The sequence below is a fragment of the Salvelinus alpinus genome, chromosome 17, assembly GCF_045679555.1.
Source record: "Salvelinus alpinus chromosome 17, SLU_Salpinus.1, whole genome shotgun sequence".
NCBI classification, from domain to species: Eukaryota; Metazoa; Chordata; class Actinopteri; order Salmoniformes; family Salmonidae; genus Salvelinus; species Salvelinus alpinus.
In genome coordinates, this window is record NC_092102.1 from 16,729,158 (window position 1) to 16,744,854 (window position 15,697).

General features: G+C 40.5%; 1 protein-coding gene across 2 annotated transcripts in view; it reads right to left on the reverse strand.

Annotated features, from left to right (window-relative positions):
• The window catches only part of LOC139542323 (probable phospholipid-transporting ATPase IIA), a 40,932-nt gene that overhangs the window by 24,571 nt on the left and 664 nt on the right, over positions 1-15,697 (reverse strand). For both annotated transcript variants that reach the window (XM_071347601.1, XM_071347600.1), the window contains exons 2-13: positions 12,580-12,724; positions 10,178-10,291; positions 9,956-10,064; positions 8,513-8,571; positions 7,541-7,592; positions 6,374-6,468; positions 6,121-6,201; positions 5,875-5,950; positions 5,239-5,315; positions 4,801-4,961; positions 4,350-4,492; positions 1,246-1,358 (exon numbers count right to left, since the gene is read on the reverse strand). In XM_071347601.1, coding sequence (XP_071203702.1) covers positions 1,246-1,358; positions 4,350-4,492; positions 4,801-4,961; positions 5,239-5,315; positions 5,875-5,950; positions 6,121-6,201; positions 6,374-6,468; positions 7,541-7,592; positions 8,513-8,571; positions 9,956-10,064; positions 10,178-10,291; positions 12,580-12,724 — 1,225 coding nt within the window. The remainder of the gene's footprint in view (positions 1-1,245; positions 1,359-4,349; positions 4,493-4,800; positions 4,962-5,238; positions 5,316-5,874; positions 5,951-6,120; positions 6,202-6,373; positions 6,469-7,540; positions 7,593-8,512; positions 8,572-9,955; positions 10,065-10,177; positions 10,292-12,579; positions 12,725-15,697) is intronic.

Sequence of the window (15,697 nt, forward strand, 5' to 3'; positions counted from 1 at the left end):
GTAGGTGGGGGCGGTACATCCTGTATAAACACAAACTCACTTCCTTGACAACTTCCTTCACAACAGCTCTGCACTGCTCCGCAAAGCACAACAAGTATGAATGCCCTGACTTCTGCCACCACTAATGATCTGTGGAGCTTCTCAAAGTAGTGGTTTTTTTCACCTCAAAACAGCAAGCAAATTAAGTCTGTTTTTATATCCATTGAGAATGACATTAGTTACTCAATGTAGGCTATTTGAAAAATCTTTCCAGCTGTCTGCCTTTCGATAACCACTCAGCATGAAAGGGAAAAATGTCATGCTCGGATCTAGTGGAAACATCCTGAAATAGGGCTACCTTATTGCTTCCTATCAGTGCTTGACTTGGACTGAAATAGGTTAACATTCTTTAAAAGAAACAGGTGCCGGTACTCAGCTCCTGCTCAAGTCAAGCACTGCTTCTTATCCCTTGCGCAAATAGCCTACAGCTGTGTCCCTTGCTCACTGGCCCAGAATACTTTATACAATGTCGCTAGGGCAATATTTGGGCTGGACCCAAGTTAATAGTCGATACTGTGTTTCAAGTTTGTTGCAGACAGGCCATGCATAGCCATTGTGATTTATAGTTGTTTTATTTATTTAATTTATCAGGATATTTTCTGCAATGTTTTTATTTGTTGGCTTTATTTAGGCTATTTTTACATAGTTGGCAATGGCAATAGAAGTTACTTTTTTAGCTTTGTATCATTTTCATTTGAATAGAATTTTGATTAACCACATGACAATGATTTTCAGATATGAAGACGTTATTAGAACTTAATTGAAACAGTTCCACAAAAATGTGCATATGAAAACCATAACTGGAAAGCAGATCTGTAGAAACGCTAAGATAAATTGGCATTATACATGAGAAAGGTTGTCGACTCCTCGTGTAGCCTATTACTGGCAACTTCAGTAGAGTAATGGCAGAATCTGTGAAAGCCAGTAGGAGGAGGATGGTCGGTCAAGTTTTTTTCTTCCTCTAGATCTCTGGCTCCCTCTTGAGTCATTTGTGTGTTATTTCATAAAACAGTGAGCTTAAAGCATCAGACAAGCTCAATGCATATACTTGATTTTATTAAAACATAGGCTGTCTATATATTGAAAAATCCACGTTAAAAAAAATCCACAAATCGAAAGAACAGATGACTTTCGGTCGCCCAATTTTTTGTTGTTGTCAGGGATAGCCCTACTCTATATGGTTGGTGATGATGGTTATTGTTTTACCTGTGTGTAGGCACTGAACACGTGGCTCTGCACCTCGTCCATGGAGTCCATTCCATAGGCCACCGTTCCAAGATGGAGGCGACGGAATACCATCTCATTCTGGGTGAGAGTTCCTGCATCAAACACACAAGCACAATGTATACTATTTGTAACATTTCTACTGAAAATGGGGTTACAATCGTTGGTGTCAGAAGTGCTGGAAGCCACATGGTAATGTTGGTGTTACAATTATGATCATCATTTAAAGAGTGATTTTTAAACAGTCCACACTATGATCAAGTAGCTGTTCCTGAAACCATTTCCATGATTTCAGTGTCCTGGTTGTCCTCACGCTCACTTTAAAAGCCCCTCTCTCTGTATGTAGTATTTCAGGATGACCTGAGAGCCCCCTACAGCACATACATTAGACTGACCTTTGACCCTTATCACTATGTGGGAAAATCCAGTATAATTTTATTGGCCGTCAGGGTCGTAAATTTAAGAGGGGGTACAGGCCAGTTCCTGAGGGTGTGTGTGTGCAGAGACAGCAGACTTCAGTCCCGTTTTGATTTAAAGCTCCAATAAGTAGCATGTCTCTGAGAGTCGCACACAGCCCAAAGCCCTAGGGATGGGTCAGCCCTAGCAATGTCATACTGGACACAGCCTTAGCACATCTTCAACACTATCATCTCACATCCAACATGTCAGTCCGTTGTGTCGATTTCCTCTCCTGACCACTAAAGCAAGATACATGCATTCTTATTATGTAGCCACTCTACTCTTCCTGTGCACTACAACATTAAGCTGTTTTATGCCAACATTAAATACTACATGTTTTATACCAGTTACGTCCGATGCGATATTGAGCAGTTACATGCACACAACAATGATTATTGTGGATAGTCAGATTAATATGATAGTTTGTTTAAAATATTTACGTGCTTTGCAATGACTTCCCTAATAAGCCTGTTTTCATGGACACATCTGAAATCAGGCAACTGATGGGCCTTTTGTTAAATGCAAAAAATCGGCAATCAAAATACATGTTCTACCACAGTGACCATGTTATTTTTGCGAAGACCAGGGTTGGGTAAGTTTAGATTCTAAATGTAATTCCTTACAGTTACTAGTTGCTCGTCCAAAATTATTATCAGTAACATAACATTTACATTTCCCAAACTCAGTAATGTAATCTGATTACTTTCAGTTACTTTTGGGTTAGTAGCTGGCACAGCCACAAAGTCATAAAATCTGATTTTAAACCTAACCTTAACCACACTGCTAACCCTAATGCCTAATATTAAATTAAGACATTTTTGTTTTCATACATTTTTACAATATAGCGCATTTTGACTTTGAAGCTGGCCCATCTAGCGGAAATCACTCAGTTCTGCCTCAAGGACCAATAAACATCAACCTTGCTTTGAGTTTAAAAATAAATGCTGGTCTTGGAATGGCATGCTTTGAACACTACCGAAAAGTACTATTTGCATGTGATTTTTTTTTTCTTCATATGCTGCATTTGTTATAGGCCTATTGTCAAAGTTTTTGTTGGTGGCACTTTGATATCTGGATAATTTGCAGCTGTTTAAGTCTATCAAAAGTGGATGTGTCCGTTAGGCCTGTGGGAAAAAATTATTATCAGAGTTTCTATTGGATAAATTCTATTCACTACACCGATTCTGTTGCACAACGTTTCTTAAACGGAAGCAAATGGAACAAAACAGGGAGGGACCTACCAGAATTTGTCAAATAGAAACTCTTGCTTTGCTGTTTGCTTCCGTTTGGTTCTTAAACGGTAAACGGTTTCCGTAATGAATACACCTCTGGTCTCAAAAACAATGATTGATAGGCAGCTTAAACTTCTTCAATTCAACCATTATTGGATTAAAATACACATATACATTTGTGAACAGCCATCCACAACAACCACAATCCATAAGGCACAAATAGCTAAATGAGAGAGCAGCAGTGTGATTCACATCAATGCGCTATGTAGCCTATAATAGGCCTAAGAGATATCCGTGTTGCCCGTAGGCTACACCACTGCTGTCGTCCTTACCTCCAAGCGTTTAATTAAGTGTGACAACCCTCCCACTCTGTCTGCCGAATTCTTTCTCTTTGCTCTTGTTTTCCTTAATAGGATGTCGGTGGGAGGAGCCGGGAGGGTCGTCAGCAAAATGGGACACACCTGCGGTCATCTCCGCGTCGCCTTCCTCGTTGTTATGGGCTACGAGCTGGTTCATAACACAAGTTAGATAATCTTTGGATGCCAACAGCAGGCGCACCATTGGAAGACATAGGTTGGACTGTAGCCTGCAAAAGCCTATTCCTGTTCTTTTCCCACTATCCATCAAACACATTTGGTGTGCCTGCATAGTGTTCTCTGACTTGTGGTCAGACTCGCTCAGGCACAACAAACTTAAAATTGGGCCTTTTTTTAATGTTTATTTGAACATAATTGAGAAAACAGAAAGGTTTCCCCCCAAAAATTGTGCAAACATCCTTTCTGAATGTCAAAAAATCTAGTTTTTCAAAAGTATTTGTAATCTGATTACAATATTTTTTGCATGTAACGTAACGGATTAGAGTTACAGGTTTATGTAATCCGTTACTCCCCAACCCTGGCAAAGACGATTTGATTCTGAGTTTGAACATATAAAGTTTGTATGTGAAAACTATTTCTAAGATGCATACTTTCGGTTTTTCCAAACTCACTTCACTCACGCATAAGTGGCAGGCTTGCGCTATCAGCGCTGGCACATGCGTAGATCAAATACACAGCTGGAAAGCCGATTAAGCCATTTACATGTCCTAATCATTTGAAAGATTTCTCAGAAAACCAGTTGTTTTAACTGGAATATGCTTACTTTGATTATGATCTTATTAAGATAAGCAGGGTAAGATGTTTACATGACTAATGCCATACTCCGCCTTCTGCCATAATCAGTTTAATATCGAACTATTAGTGTGCATGTAATCGTACACATTGACTAAGCTGATGGAAGTTTATGGAAGCACTCTCACTTCAGATCAATACAGAGTCCACAGCCACATAGCCGTGATAGTCCAACGGCCCGCAATGACATATTTATGTCTATAAACCACAAAAGTAGCAGACTCACCTGTTTTGTCAGTGAGCAGGTAGGAGATGCGTCCCAGTTGTTCAGGTATAGTGCTGGCCCGGACCACAGTGCCTGGGATCTTAGAGTCTCTTCTGATCATCCAGCTGAACACCATCTTGCCCATGTCCAGGTTCACACGCAAGCTGGACAGAAGGTTCACATGTTATTTATTTAAAAACAAGACTCCCAGATACACATTTTGGATATCAATGGTTTTAGATTGTCCATCAAACATGTTCATAAGCATATGTAGAAACAAATAAGCAAGGATAGATGTTGATGTACATGAAGATCCAATTGAAAATAACACCTTTTGGTAACACTTACTTTGCTCTCAAACCTGTGTAATAACACAGTTATTACAAGTGTAACTACATTGTTACATATTACTTTTAATTGCTTTAAAAATATCTAATTGAAATGGAGATAGAAAGTGTGTTAAAACTTCTACCTGATGGGGACGATGTTGGAGAAAAGCAGCAGGAAGCGGAAGATCTGCAGATACCAACGGCCGGCAAAGTGTTGGAGGGCCACCATGACCAGAGACACCACCACCAGAGCCCCAAACAGAATCTTGGTCAAACAGTTCACTTCCAGGTCAAAGAGGCCAACCTAGAAGAACCACAAGGAGAATATCATCAGGCAGTACAAATCTTTTGAAACACTCTCAGAACAGTCTCAATACAATATTACAGAAAATAAAATTGGCAGAAATGATACTAATACTAGTAGAACTTTATTTTATGGTACAGCGTTGAGTATGGGTATTTTCTAAGAAATGACATGATAAAATGATAACCTAATAAACCTACAGATAAGATACATATCTTTGTCTACTAAACAAAAGCGTCATGTGCAGGGTGTTTTACTGTGACTAACACGAATATACCTTGTGCCTTGGGTTTGAGGTGTTCATCACACTCCGGAGCTCCTTGCCTGTATAGATAACTACTCCCACCACAGTGCCTACAGAGAAAGAACATTATAGTAATTGGCTAAGACTTTAAGTCTGGAATCATGAACCATAACATGTAATACAGCATATAGCAGCAATGTCAGCGACTTCCCTGGATGTGAAAGGATGTTTTGAAATGTATAACGACAGTAGGAATACGTGAGACAGACTGCCAATTTGCCAAATGACTACCATATGTTATATAGGTTAGACTCTGGAATCTTTATGTAGGGTTTTCTCCCTTTTAGGAAAATGTTGTCTCATAGTTAACTACCCCTGAACTGTTTCTAAGTGACCAAATGTCTGATTGCGCCAGTGTGTGTGTGTGTGTGTGTGTGTGTGTGTGTGTGTGTGTGTGTGTGTGTGTGTGTGTGTGTGTGTAGGAGGACAAATCATCAGCACATCAATCGTGGAGGAAGTAACGCCTCATCACAGCTCTAGGGATGGAGGGACAGAGAGATGGAGGGCGGGCGGGAGGGCGGGCGGGCTGGCACTAGTTACTTCTGTGCTATTGGCTGCTTCAGTGGAGAGAGAGAGAGAGAGCACACCACTGGAGGAGTTGGTATTTACCAGAGGCGATGACAGTGCTGGCCCACAGGGTATTCTCAATACTGAGACTCTCATTGACTGGAGGGTCTCCATCCTCCTAAAGCACAGCACATAGGACACAAAACACAGAGTGAGGGGCATTACTCTACGAAAACAGAAGGCAGCCTTTCTTCCAAGTTGACTAGATATGGTGGCAATTATCTTTGTGAGTCTTTAGCAGGTCTTATTCAAGAAAAGTCAAATAGAATTGTCCAGGTAAACACTCACCCTGGTGAAAGTGCCAATAAAGTTGTGGATGTCAATGTTTGGTTCCTCCGCATACACATAGGATCTGATCTGGAGAAGGTCCTGGAGGAGCAATCACAACATGGTCACTTGATAACCGACAACAATTCTAAGGACATCCCCAAAAAACCCGAGATGTGGCATTACTTTACTAAAGATGTCTGCAGTCAGTGATGTGCCAACATTGCACTCTACTATAGATATAGTGGAGCAGCCATTTGGTGTGGTGACTCACAGCAGCAGTGGGCAGTCTCTGAGTACAGGCCACTGGGAGGCGTAGTTTCCAGTCCGTCTCTCCATCCAGCTGGTCAGTACGCAAGAAGCAGGAGCCTGGGATAAGGGAGGAGAACTGATGATTTAGAATGGAGTCACAAACACCTCTAGGGGGCTCTACGGTATAAGGGTTTAGGGTCTCTGTGGTACCAATAACTTATTTCTGTATATCTAAAAAACTAAAATATGTCTTACCCTATTAATTTTGTCACTTGCTTCAACTTCTGCCGTTATTTTATTTGGTGCATCCTTTGTTCCCTCTATCTTTCAACATAAACATATCTTACCGAATGACAAAGGTCATCTTATTACAAAATAGTGTTCAAATATGAATTGTGCCCAACTGCACATTAATCTGGGGATCAACAAGTGGAGAAGCATCCATGCCTGCCTGTAGCAGAGAACACTGAGCATAGTTAGGCTCTTCATTATTGAGTTAATGGCCTCCATGTGTTATAGAGATAACCAACCAAACACTCTTTCCAGTAAAAGAAACATGTTTTTTTCATCCCCCTATAGAAAAGCACAACCGCAACCAAGCATGCTTCATATAGTTTGTGTTACTCCAAATCAAGATGATAAATGTGTAAGGTTATGGTGTTTTATTGCACATTTTCAATGGATCCCAACCGCTGCTAGTTATCGAGGGGGCGATGGTGTTTTTGTTGTGTACAAGACAATAAGCCTGTCGGAGACAGCATTGTTTTGCATGGGAGTAATTCATTGTGTTTCTGTCATCACTCTTCCAAATCTCATCCAATTCCACATTTGTTTATTCAGATTAGGCTCCATCTTTGTACCTTGGTTCCCCCATCTTCTCTTTGCATTTGATATGTTCTTTCTATTCTACACTTTGCATATCTTGGTGATTTTCCTTAGGATGCAACTTGTAATTTGAAAGACAAAAATGGTCAATCGAGATCTTAGGGAAAATAAATGGCCCATGTTTCTTCTACCACAACCCATCATCAACATTCAACTTAAATGGACCGAATTACAATTTTAGACATTGTTACACTTCCTGTCCTGGATCTAGAGTAATCCCTTCACCTCAACACCCTTTTTAAACATGCCATTTCCCCAACTATCTTGTTTTGGAGATTTGGATGAATGACCAGCAGATGTTTACCGTTTCTTTCAGAGGTCCTTAAGAAGATCATGTCAGCAGGAACTCGCTGGTTCTACAAAGACAGAGAAGAAAAACATGACTTCAACTTGCATCCTGTTACAACCCCCCTCCCTCTAACTGTAGACGTTCAGACTTCTGCCTTTAATGTACATTACCTGCATTCAGCTAGTCATAATAATAAGCCCTGCAGCAAATCATCCAGCCTTACTTACCCTAACTGGGAGCCTGACTGGGCTTTACACTCTGTTTGACCCAGACTTCACTGTGACTGAGTCCTGGTCAGAGTTATTGGAAGATTAATTCTCAACGCTATTTAAGTTGACAGACTTCAAAACATTGAGCTGGGCATGGACTATTTTAAGTGGTCGATGGTTTAAATAAAGATTTACTGTGGCACTTCAGATCCATGTGGCAGTACAAATTTGGAATGTTGTATATTTAGATATTTTAACAAATTTCATATCTGAAGATCGTAACAATTCAGAGTTTGATTTACTTTGAATGTCTCTCAGTCATGGATAAAATAGATCAAATGTATAGAGAGAACAACATGTGTGACCTATCCTTCAGCAGTGTTTAACTGAACCTTTCTGAAAGAAGTGGCCATTTGGTAACTGAGGACTCCCTTCTCATATTTCACATACAAAGACTCCCAGAATCTACTCTTTCTACAATAGCTAGCAAAAAAGATGACAAGAGGCAACTGGCCAAACAGATTGGAAAGTCTGTTAGAATTACTTAAGACACTTTTAACAGCAACAGCATGCTACCAGTGTTGTGACATTCAAATTAGCCTCACAAATGACAACAATACTAACCCCAATTGATTGCCTTGTTTTAACTTTCCTACATGGATATGACACATTAACTTAAAGTATTTTTAAGTGCAACTATCTGGTAAGACCATATCCTACAAGTTTGGCCTCCAATTTTTTGGTGCAGTTGAGGTGAAATCTATGAAGTGATACAAACCTTTTCCACAATTATAAGGTCTCCAACTTGAATGCCACTGCTTTTCACCTTCACAGTGCCTGAAACAAAACCACATGTCAAATTAATATTCAATAAGCATTTTTAGATTGCAGAATGTTGAGTTGAGGTGACCAAATTCATTTTGATAATCATAATCATATTGTGGTTAGACCAAACAAAGGATGAACAGATATGAGCGTATGTTGTTTTATGGACATTACATTCCTCTTAGGAGGGGAAGACTAGAGAAAAGTGACCCAAACAAGTAACAATCTAAAACGACCATGTAAACGTTCACATAGCTCAAACAGGATTTATGGTAGTGAGACATCCTGGTATCATTAACGTCATTCAAAGACACAGTTAAAACCCTGCTCTTCATACTTCTCTTCCCATGGCCCTATATACAGAAACACTTTTACATTTGACTGTTTATGTCCAACTGTCTCCTCCCGGTTGCCTAGCAAATGTGGACAACTGTTGTTATAGATTTCCTTTCACTAAATTTGGGGAAAGTAATTTTCCATGTAGGCCTAGACCTGAAAGAATGTTGGAAGGGCGGGGGGAGTTGAGCCTTTTCTTCCATTCCATTTGGAATGAACAGGCAAAAATTGTTAGAGGAGGTCACTGACCCATGACCTTTGCTGTGACCTCAGGCTTTTGCATATGTAAGACATTAAAGAACATTAATATTGCTATGCATTTAGGTTTATCGGACTCTAAAAACTGATCTGTTTCACAAAGATAATTAAAATGTAGTCTAGCTTGCTTTTTACAAACATCTGATGGAGGGGAGCTTATCAATAAACAAAAAACTTCCTAATACATTTCAGTAATAATCAGTCTGAAATCAAAATCCTTCAAGGAAATAAACATAAATTAAGAATGGTCTACTTTAAACGAAGTATACAGGATTAGACAAAAATCCTGGGTAAACAACTGTTTGTTTTTGCCTTTGACAAAGTACTTGCTCAGTTAGAGCAGAACAACAATCTACAGGGATCTCATGCAATTGGCTCTCATACCCCAGTACCCATGCAGCAAGTCACTGGGGGCACTATCATGGAAGCAACCATTCATTTTGTTTATGAGTAAAACAAGCTGCCAGATCAAAGGGGAAAAGTGATGGAAACCACAAGAGGTCTCTAGGATTTTATTGCTGGTAGCATTTTATTCCAAGCCCTCTTATGTGTACACTTTTACATCTCTGCTTTGAATTAGGCATCACTCCCCTCCCAGTTTAAACAGGACACGACCAACCTTCATACAGTTAACTGGAGACACCCACTATTCAAATTCAACTAGGCATTTATATTAATCTGAATGGTTGCATCAGGAAATGTGGTGGTTTTTGATTTGTATGAGTGGTTATGTTTTCTTGATGGTATTTATGTTATTGTTCAGTCGGCATATTGTGTGCAATGACTGAAAATAAATCCTTACCTCTTGTTGAGAGCTTGCTGTATATCTGTGAATTCACTTCTTTGTCTCGACAATAACATCGGATCTCCTCAACTGCTTCTCTCACGATGGTTATGATCAAAACAAATCCCTGAAAATCAAAAATAAGACAAACACAGTTAAACATTATTGTATTCTTAGCAAGTGAGTAGTGGATCACGTATACACTTAATGCTACATTACTTTAAAAAAAATGCTGCTTACCAAAGGAACCCAGTAGGTGTACAGAGCACCTAGCCTGAGCTCATTGACAAACTGAGAGCATGCCAGGAGCAGAAAGTACAAGTTGAAGAAGTACTTGAACTGATTAAACAGCACCTGAAAACACACAACAGAACAATATGATTTCACATGAACACAAGAACCAATCATCGATGTGTCTTTACACTATAGGGGTATAGTAATATATGCCTGTGATGTTAATCAGGGTCATGTTCAGTAGGCACAAAAACAGAAAACATCCTGAAACCCGAAGACGGAAATAAGCTTATAGATTGCAATTGTTATTTTGTTGCTTGCCATATGGTTCCACAGAAATCCACACACAAATACATTCTATATGATACACTACATGACCACAGTATGTGGACACATGCTTGTCGAACATCTCATGCCAAAATAATGGGCATTAATATGGAGTTGGTCCCCCCCTTTGCTGCTATAACAGCCTCCACTCTTCTGTGAAGGCTTTCCACTAGATGTTGGAACATTGCTGTGGGGACTTGCTTCCATTCAGCCACAAGAGCATTAGTGAGGTCGGGTACTGATGTTGGGTGATTAGGCCTGGCTCGCAGTCGGTGTTCCAATTCATCCCAATGGTGTTTGATGGGGTTGAGGTCAGGGCTCTGTGCAGGCCAGTCAAGTTCTTCCACACTGATCTCAACAAACCATTTCTGTATGGACCTCGCTTTGTGCACGGGGCATTGTCATACTGAAACAGGAAAGTGCCTTCCCCAAACTGTTGCCACAAAGTTGGAAGCACAGAATCGTCTAGAATGTCATTGTATGCTGTAGCATTAAGATTTCCCTTCACTGGAACTAAGGGGCCTAGCCAAACCATAAAAAACCCCATAAAAAACAGCCCCAGACCATTATTCCTCCTCCACCAAACTTTACATTCGGGCAGGTAGCGTTCTCCTGGCATCCGCCAAACTCTGATTGGTCCGTCAGACTGCCAGATGGTGAAGCGTGATTCAGCACTCCAGAGAACGAGTTTCCACTGATTGGGCCAATGGTGGCGAGCTTTACACCACTCCAGCCGACACTTGGCATTGCGCATGGTGATCTTAGGCTTGTGCGCGGCTGCTTGATCATGGAAATCCATTTCATGAAGCTCCCGACAAACAGTTATTGTGCTGACGTTGCTTCCAGAGGCCGTTTGGAACTCAGTAGTGAGTGTTGCAACCAAGGACAGACGATTTTCCTGAGCTTCACGCTTCAGCACTCAGTGGTCTCATTCTGTGAGCTTGTGTGGCCCACCACTTCGTGGCTGAGCCGTTGTTGCTCCTAGATGTTTCCACTTCACAATAACAGCACTTACAGTTGACCGGGGAAGCTCTAGCAGGGCAAAAATTTGACAAAATGACTTGTTGGAAAGGTGGCCTCCTATGTCACTGAGCTCTTCAGTATGGGCCATTCTACTACCAATGTTTGTCTATGGAGATTGCATGGCTGTGTGCTCGATTTTATGGCTGAAATAGCCGAATCCACAAATTTGAAGGGGTGTCCACGTACTTTTGTATATATAGTGTATGTCTCAACAATAGTGTAAGCCTCATTCCAGTGCCACCCACAGTCAAGTATAGATTTAACAGTCACACTACACCTTGTCTGAATTTTATTACCACCAATATGCAAGATTAGTACAAAGGGAAATCTTGTGTTCTCTCATTGCTACTGTGACAGCATACAACAACAATAATGTGTTTGAGACTTTGACCCGAAAATAATTCCTTGACATTATCTAAAGTAAATAAAAATCATCATAATTTGCAATGCAAAAAAGGACTGGTCTTTGCTTTTGTTTTTACAAACAAATCTGGACTACTTTTAATGTCCGACCTCATATCCAAAAAAGGCTATGTTTTAAGACTAGCAAATGTCTGAAAACCTAATTCATAGTAAAATTAGGCTTGAAAAATCTGAAAGGGAAACAAAAACACTCCTTAGTATTTTTGCCGTGGTTTCGCTTCACTTGTAATGACAAAACAATAAAAAAGACTAAGCAACTAGAGCAGTGGAGGCTGCTGAGGGGAGGACGGCTCATAATAATGGCTGGAACTAAGTGAATGGAAAGGCATCAAACACATAGAAACCAAGTGCTCGATACCATTACATTTATTCCACTCCAGCCATTACCACGAGCCCGTCCTCCCCAATTAAGGTACCACCAACCTCCTGTGAACTAGAGGCACATAGGCTAAACAACACAGGCTAACAAGACTGCTCATTTGATTTTAATATTTGTTATATCTGAATCTATGGGGTCAGCCCTACTGCTCACTAAATACTTACTCCACTTTGCACTAAACTCTTTTAGGCTTGTTGTGTTGTGAATGAGGAGCAAATTACAGTTGCTTGGTTGACCCTGAGTCCCTGACACTCACCCCTGGGAGGAAGGTGAAGAAGTTGTACTTCTGGTTGTTAATGACATTCCGGGGGTACCTCTGCTCCCTCTTCTCTGGGTGGCCCAGCCACACTGTCCGCGGCCGGAAGTCCCCCATCCCGCAGCACCTCGACCACGGGCAGCACCTGAGGAACACCAGTGCAGTACATCATTAGTGCTGGTTTCCTTGACCCAGGTTAAAGGGATACATCAGGATTTAGCCAATAAAGCCCTTCATCTACTTCCCCAGAGTCAGACAAACTCGTGGATACCATTTATAGGTCTCTGCATGCAGTTAGAAAGAAGTTAACTAGCGTTAGCTTAATTGCTAACTAGCGTTAGCACAATGATTGGAAGTCTTTGGTAACTCTCAACATGCAAGTAGTTACCATAGACTTCCACTAATTGCACTAACGATAGTTAGCATCGGCTCACAAAAGTACCTCTAACTTCCTTCATACCGGATGCAGAGATATACAAATTGTTTCCATGAGTTCATCTGACTTTTGCGAAGCAGATAAAGGGCTTCATTGTCAAAATCTCGAATTATCCCTTAAAAGATACACTATGCAGAAATCGCTCCACCATTTCCTGGTTGCTCAAATTCTAATAGTCCCCTAATTTCTGTTTATGTGACAAAACAAGCAAGTATAGTGTAGTGTAGAGAATCATTGTACAATCTAAACCGCTGTGAAATATATTTTCCATAACCATATATATTTTTTCAGCTGGTGTACAAACCCGAAAGTAAAAAATGCAAAAACGAAACATATGAATGGAAAGCATAGAAATAGTGCACATAGAACACATCTACCGCTTCTTAGACTGGCTTTCAATGAGAATGACAGATCTATATAACTGACATTTCCATGTGAATTTGGTCAGGTTGCCCAAAAAGTTAAATGCACATGCACTTTTTTGGTCCCGTAATGGGGATATTGTCTTTCAACATGAACATTTAAATAGCTGGTGTGTGTCTAATGGCACCCTATTCCAGCCCCCTATATCAGCTTTAAGCCTGCTCCTGGACCTCTATTCACAAAAAGTCTCAGAACAGCGCTGATATAGGATCAGTTTTGCATTTAAAATCATAATGATTATATGGACTGGGGAGGGATCTGATCCTGAATCACCATCATACTCAGAGACGCTTTTGAACACAGACCCTGGACTAAAAAGCATGCTCAATGAAGAAATGCCATAACAGTATTTTTTTAGTCCAGAACTAGGCCTAATCTGTGTCTGGGAAACTGGCCCTTTTAGAGTTTCCCTCTCACTGAAAGGCCACTACAAAAACATGCAAATAATATCTTTATTTTCTATGGTGGTGAGCAAGGCTTCAGTCAGTCAATAGGACCACAGAGGTGGGCCCCGACTCAGTAAATATTGGCTTCATGTGTTAGGCAGCAAGGTCTTAGTTTCATACACCTTTCTCAAACAAAGCATTCCACTTCATCTAGGCAAGCAGTCAGCACGTGACCTAATCTTATGGCTGCCATGTGTCATAATGTTCTATGATTTTTACAGATCACATATTCTACACATATCATAGAGACTGAATACCTGGATAATGAATCCTTGACTGTGGACATAGCTGCGGGAAGTAGTTTGAGTAATGATGATTTTTTTTGGCCCGCGCTACAGATGGCTATATTGGTCCACTAATAGAGGACTAGTAAAGGCCCAGTGCACAACAAATATTTTGCAAAAAAATAAAATATTAATATATTTATTTTATTCCGGTTTTTCGGTATAAGGATGCATGAGCAGAAAATAACCCCATACCTACTGTAAAATATGGTGGTGGATCTTTGAAGATATGGGGCTATTTTGCTTCCACAGGTCCTGGGGTGGTTGTTAAAGTCAACGTCACAAGGAACTTTACCAGTATAAGGACATTTTAGCCAAAAACCTGGATGCCTCTGCTAGGATGCTGAAACTTCTTCCAGCGAGACAATAACCCCATGCACACATCAAAATGGTTAATTGACCACAAAATCAACATTTTGCAATGGCCATCTCAATCTCCGGACTTGAACCCCGTTGAAAACCGGTGGTTTGAATTGAAGAGGCCAGTCTATAAGTGCAGACGAAGGATATCAAGCATTTGTATGGAGGAACGGTCTAAGATCGCTCCCAATGTGTTCTCCAATCTCATAAAACATTTCAGACAAAGGCTCAGTGCCGTTATCCTCGCAAGGTTAGGTATTGAAAACAGGGGTGCCAATCATTTTGACCCCTATCTTGAGAAAAAAAAATTGTTTAACAAATTCTCTTTCTCTGAGCAATTATATTAGTATAAAATAGAATTTTCCCATTTTTTGGAACATACAATATACAGCTCAGTATTTTTATTATTTTATACAGTGTTTTTTGCTCATTTTTAAGGGTGCCAATAATTTGGGACCTGGCTGTATATATTTTGTTGAACATCTTAAACCTACTCGTTTGCAATTTATTTCCTGTCTGATCGGATGATGGGGACATGAGGTGCAAAGGGGATGCACGGACAGGTGTGCAGGCTAGTCTTGTGTGGCCTGTATTTTGCCAGATGTCCACCAGATGCATACGCGTTTTGTTTTGCCGGGTGTCTACCCCGCATTTTCAGTACTTGCAGCACATGTGCTTCGCTTTTCAAGTAGCTAAAAGCAACCTAGTTGGATTCTGTGTGTACTTCCGTTTGTACCATCGCACGGTAAAGCAACGCACGAGTTGAAAATTTTGAACCGCATCACAAAAATAGAGAACGCACCACAGCCTAGTGCGGCACCCCCAACGTAGCATTGCAGAATGCTCCATTGACAATGAATAACTTATGCCGGAACACAAAGAGTTTGATGCAACTGGTGGACATGAGACGTTAGGCTTTACTTTACAATTGGTGCAACTCTATGACGCAATATTATCATTGCATATATCAGGAAATATCATAAACTTCATAGAAGTCGCATCATCATCCGTATTGTGTCCATAGTCAATCATGGTGGTTTGCTGTGCCCGGTGCTTTACTTGGACTGAAATATGTGCAGGTACACTGTTTATATTTAGGTGGAGCTCCACAATACTTAACTAATATTCTTAGGTTCCGGTAATCCACTCCGGTGAGCTCCTGCCCAAGT